The sequence below is a fragment of the Aegilops tauschii genome, chromosome 4 (genome assembly GCF_002575655.3).
Source record: "Aegilops tauschii subsp. strangulata cultivar AL8/78 chromosome 4, Aet v6.0, whole genome shotgun sequence".
NCBI lineage: Eukaryota > Viridiplantae > Streptophyta > Magnoliopsida > Poales > Poaceae > Aegilops > Aegilops tauschii.
Genome location: NC_053038.3, coordinates 364,955,165 through 364,961,044, shown reverse-complemented (window position 1 = coordinate 364,961,044; position 5,880 = coordinate 364,955,165). Strand labels below are relative to the sequence as shown.

At 50.4% G+C, this 5,880-nt stretch overlaps 1 protein-coding gene across 1 annotated transcript; it reads right to left on the bottom strand.

Moving 5' to 3' along the window:
• Positions 1-390: 390 nt before the first annotated feature.
• Positions 391-927, bottom strand: LOC109734854 (uncharacterized). The gene has a single exon (XM_020294031.1). It carries the CDS (start codon positions 925-927, stop codon positions 391-393), a length of 537 nt encoding a protein of 178 aa, XP_020149620.1.
• Positions 928-5,880: the final 4,953 nt, after the last annotated feature.

Genomic DNA, 5,880 nt, shown 5'->3' with positions numbered 1-5,880 from the left:
GGAGGCGTAGCAGATCTGTGTTCCAAGGTTAGCACAATATGTTTTGAAGAGATTGCTAGTGAACTGTGAGCCATTGTCGGTGATGATGCGGTTAGGGACCCCAAATCGGCTTACGAGGCCCTTGATGAACTTGACTGCCGACCTAGCTGGGATGGTGCGAATGGCTTCCACTTCCGCCCACTTGGTGAATTTGTCGATGGTGACGTAGAGGTAGCGGTAACCTCTAGGCGCTCGAGGGAATGGGCCCAGGATATCCAGCCCCCAGACCGCGAACGGCCATGAGAGCAGGATAGTCTGGAGGCCCTGAGCTGGCTGGTGGATCTGCTTGGCATGGAATTGGCAGGCCTCGCATGATTTCACCAGCTCGGCTGCATCGTTGAGTGACGTAGGCTAGTAGAAACCGCTGCGGAAAGCCTTGCCGACTAGGGTGCGCGATGACGAGTGGTGCCCGCAGTCTCCGCCATGTATTTCAGCCAGCAGCTCACTCCCCTGTTCCCTGGAGATGCATCGTAGAGAAACATCATTTGGCCGCTTTCTGTATAGCTCACCGTCCTGAATGCAGTACGCCGTAGCCTGCCGGGCCACACGTTCCGCATCTTCTTCCTTCTCCGGCAACGTGCCTTGCGTCAGGTATGCCCTGAACTCCTCGATCGAGCACCCCTCCTGAGGCTCGAGCGCTAAGAGCAGGCACGCTCCTGAGGTCGGGCCACAGGCGGGGGCTCCCAAGGCTGGTGGCTGGGGGAGTTCCTCTTGAGGCGGCGCTGGTTCCGCAGGCGGAGGTGTTGCCGAAGGCTTGAAGAGCCGCTCCTCGAAGACGCCAGGATCTTGGGATAGCCGCTTGGATGCTCTTTTGGCGATGTCGTCGGCCTCCTTGTTGGTTCCATGAGGCACATGCTGTAGCTCCAGACCCAGGAACTGCTTCTCCATTTTGCGTACCTCCGCGAGGTATGCCTCCATGTGCTCATCCTTCGGCTCGTACACCTTGTTGGAGAAGTTGACGAGGAGCTGCGAGTCTCCCTTGATGGTGAGGCATTTCACCCCCAGGGCCACCGCAGCCCTAAGGCCGGCGATGAGGCCTTCATACTCTGCGATGTTGTTGGAGACCTTCTCACCCCGCTGGAAGCAGAGCTGCACGGCGTAGTAAAGCTTGTCCTGAGTGGGCGAGATGAGCACGGCTCCAGCCCCCGCGCCCTGGCGTGCGAACGCGCCATCGAAGTACATGACCCAGCCATCTGGCGCTTCACTCCCTGGCGAGAGGGATCGGTTCTCGCCTGCTTCGAGTTCCGGGGTGTCGGTCCATTCGGCCACAAAGTCGGCGAGTGCAGCCCCTTGATGACCCTGGTTGTGCTGAACTCCTAGTCAAACGCTTGCAACTCGATGTTCCATTCGGCAACCCTTCCCGCAGCATTGGGGCTCCTGAGTACTCTCTCCAACGGGTAAGCTGAGACGACCTTGATGGGGTGACCTTGGAAGTAGTGGCGCAGCTTACGCGAGGCTACCACGAGCGCGAGCAAGAGCTTCTGAGGCATGGGGTATCGTGCTCTCGCATCCCGTAGCATTGTGCTGACGAAGTACACCGGGTGCTCGACGAGGGCGAGAGAGCTGGCGGAGTCTTTAGTTCTCGAGGGCTGAGGTGTTTCCTGTGGATCTCCAGCTTCGGGGGCTTGATGACTTGCCAGGGCAGCTGCTGTCTCAAGAGCATTGCCTTGGTGTTGTGCTTCCTTTTCAGGCTTGGCGGCTCCATTTGGCAGGCCCTTGACCTGGCGCTCCTCTCTGAGGGCCACCAGCGCCGCGCTGGCGGAGTGGGGTGTGGCAGACAGGTAGAGTACCAAGGGCTCGAGAGGACGAGGCGCCACCATCACCGGCGGGCTGGTCAAGTATCTCTTGAGGTCTTGAAATGCTAGGTCGGCCTCGGGGGTCCACTCGAACGAACCCTTCTTCTTCATCAGATTGAAGAACGGCAAGGCGCGCTCCCCCAGCCTGGAGATGAAGGGCCCCAGTGAAGTCATGCAGCCTGCAAGCTTCTGCATCTCCTTGAGGGTTTGTGGTGGGCACATGTCTTCGATTGCCTTGAACTTCTCCGGGTTGGCCTCGACCCCCCTGTGGGACACGAGGAAGCCCAGCAGCTTGCCGGAAGGGACACCAAACACGCATTTCTCTGGGTTGAGCCGCAAGTGCACCTGGCGCAGGCTCGCGAAGGTCTCCTCCAGGTCCTGAATCAAGGTTCTCGCCTCCCGAGACTTCACCACAATGTCGTCAACATAGGCCTCATCGTTTCTCCCAAGCTGCCGCCCCAAGGCGATGTGCATCAGCCGATCAAAGGTTACCCCTGTGTTGTGCAGTCCAAATGGTATGCATGTGTAGCAGTATACCCCGCACGGGGTCAAGAAAGCCGTTTTCTCCACATCTTCCACCGCCATCTTGATCTGGTGGTAGCCTGAGAACGCATCTAGGAAATATAGCAGGTTGCACTCGGCGGTGGAGTCGACAATCTGGTCGATGCGCGGCAGCGGGAATGGGTCTTAAGGGCAGGCCTTGTTGAGGTTGGTGAAGTCGACTGTAGGATCGAAAGTATGTCTAGAGGGGGGGGTGATTAGACTACTTGACCAAATAAAAATCTATCCTTTTCCCAATTTTAGTTCTTGGCAGATTTTAACAACTTAGCACAAGTCAAGCAATCAACCTACACATGCAATTCTAAGAGTATAGCAGCGGAGTGTAAAACAATTGCATATGAAGGTAAAGGGATAAGTTTGAGGGAGCAAATGCAATGTTGACACGGAGATTTTTTATCCGTGGTTCCGATAGGTGGTGCTATCGTACATCCACGTTGATGGAGACTTCAACCCACGAAGGGTAATGGTTGCGCGAGTCCACGGAGGGCTCCACCCACGAAGGGTCCACAAAGAAGCAACCTTGTCTATCCCACCATGGCCGTCGCCCACGAAGGACTTGCCTCACTAGGGTAGATCTTCACGAAGTAGGCGATCTCCTGGCCCTTACAAACTCCTTGGTTCAACTCCACAATCTTGTCGGAGGCTCCCAAGTGACACCTAGCCAATCTAGGAGACACCACTCTCCAAGAAGTAACAAATGGTGTGTTGATGATGAACTCCTTTCTCTTGTGCTTCAAATGATAGTCTCCCCAACACTCAACTCTCTCTCATAGGATTGGATTTGGTAGAAAGAAGATTTGAGTGGAAAGCAACTTGGGGAAGGCTAGAGATCAAGATTTATGTGGTTGGAATGGAATATCTTGACCTCAACACAAGTGTAGGTGGTTCTCTCTCAGAAAATATGTATTGGAAGTGTAGGCATGTTCTGATGGCTCTCTCCACGAATGAAGAGTGGGTGGAGGGATATATATAGCCTCCACACAAAATCTAACCGTTACACACAAATCACCAAACTCGATGGGACCGATTCAGAGAACTCGGTCAGACCGATTTGGTTCATAATGTGACCGTTAGGTGTTTCGGTGGGACCGACATGTCAACTCGGTGGGACCGATATCATTAGGGTTAGGGCATAACGTAATCTCGGTGAGACCAATTACACAAACTCGGTGGGACCGATTATGGTAATAGTCAAACAGAGAGTTGGTCAGGCAAACTCGGTGGGACCGATTCGCTCATCTCGGTTGGACCGAAACGTTCAAAAAGGAAACAGAGTGTTTGCATTGCAATCTTGGTGGGACCGATCGCTCATCTCGGTTTGACCGAAACGTTACGAAGGGAAACAGAGAGATTACAATCCCATCTCGGTGAGACCGAGATCCCTATCGGTGAGACCGAAAAGACTAGGGTTTCTGGCAGTGGCTATGTCAACTGAACTCGGTGGCGTCGGATAGAAAGAATCGGTGGTGCCGAGTTGGACTTGTAGTTTGGGACATATGTGGATATGAGAAAGTAGTGGAGGGTTTTGGAGCATACCACTAAGCATTTTGAGCAAGCACGTCATTAAGCAACACCTCATCCCTTCTTAATAGTATTGGCTTTTCCTATAGACTCAATGTGATCTTGGATCACTAAAATAGAAAATGTAGAGTCTTGTGCTCTGAGCTTGAGCCAATCTTTTTTCCTTAGCATTTTGAAGGGTCCACTTTCTAATCCATGCCATGCCAATCATTGAGCTTTCCTGAAATATTTATCTTGAAATAGCATTAGCTCAATGAGCTATATGTTGTTAGGAATTACCAAAACCACCCAGGGATAGTTGCACTTTCAATCTCCCCCTTTTTGGAAATTGATGACAACATATAGATCAAAGCTTCGAAAAATGATAAATAGTATTGAAAAATATCGTCGCTTTGAGAAGTATGTGATAAGCAAGAGCTCCCCCTAAATTTGTGCATTATTTAAAATTTGCTTTTGAATGCAAATGCACAATCGATTAGGATCATGGGTTACTCTTCCATGTCACATACATCTTGGTGGAGAGCTCAAAATGATAGAAGTTAAAGCATGCACTCATCACCAAAACAAGTGAATGACCATCTAGGATATAAGAGATAATATCATCCAACAAGCATTAAGGGTAACATATGATCAAACACAAGATCAAACAAGTATCTCACACAAGCACACAATAAAGTTTCAAACCAAATCAAATAAGTGCAAAGAGAGCTAAAAACCAACACTCTCTCTCTCTCTCTCTCTCTCGAAGCCTATGATCTATACATTTTTCTCCCCCTTTGGCAACAAGTTACCAAAAAGTTGGAAAATGCATAGTGCTAAACGACTCTCAGGCTTGATCTTCGGTAGGAGGTGTCGAGAGAACTCCAAGAACGAAGGCTTCTGATGAAGTAGCTGGAGCTGGTGGAGTAGCTGCTGGAGGTGGAACTGGAGCTATAGCTGCTGGTGCTGATGCTGTGGCTCTAGTGTCTGTCACTGGCACTGCAGCAGATCTCTGTCCTCTGGGCACTCTGGCAAAAGCATCTGTGGTAGACTTGCCCTTCTTCTCCTCTGCTTCCTCCTGAAGTTGCTCAACTGCAGTTTGGATTTCTGTTACCTTGACATCAAGGTCATAGAATTTCTGCTCAATGATCCTCTCCAGACTCTCCTGGTTCTTGGTCAGGGTGGCCAAGCCCTTCTCAATCCTCAGGGTGGATTGGATCAGATATCCAAGATGATATTGCTTGCTCTTCAAGAATACCTGGGATGCCTCCTCTACTGTTGGCATCTTTGCAACCTTCTCTGCCTTAGCATTGTCTCTCTTTTCATGTGCTTGAGCTAAAGATGGTTCATTCTCATTCATCACAACAGTGTTGTCTTCAAATTCAGGATAGATGGGCAGGTGCTCCTTATCCAAGATGTACTTGCCTTTGCCCATCTTTGAGTTGATGAGCTCCTGAATGTGTGGGGCATACCCACAACTTCTCTTCTGATCAGCTGCAGTCCTCTTGATTGTTTCAACAATCAGGCTCATGACTTTGAACTTCTGTGGGACATCAAATATGTGCAGCAAGTTTATAGCATGTCCTCTGATCATCTTATGATCACCTGACTTGGGTAGCAGTGTGTGCCTTAAGATCCAGTTAATAGTTGGCAGACCAGACAACAGGTAGTGTACAGATCCAAACTTATGTGTATCCAAAGCAGCATCTGGGATCTCTTTGTACATGTTGGCCATACTGTTGTGGTCTTTCTTCTTCTCTGCATAAATGTCCAAGTCATCCTCATGTTCCTCAAGAGCATTTATAAGCTTGGCCCATTCATCAACTGTAGATTGGTACCTAGTACCCTCAGACATCCATATAATCCTTCCATCTGGATAGAAGTGGGCAGTGGAGTAAAACTGCATGATGAGCTCATCATTCCACTTGGTGAGCTTCTGGGCAACAAAAGTATCCACTCCACATGCCTTAAAGCTGTCAAGCAC

Excerpts from the sequence above, each read along its gene's own strand:
- LOC109734854 (XM_020294031.1), bottom strand. The coding sequence starts at position 927 with ATGGAGAAGCAGTTCCTGGGTCTGGAGCTACAGCATGTGCCTCATGGA.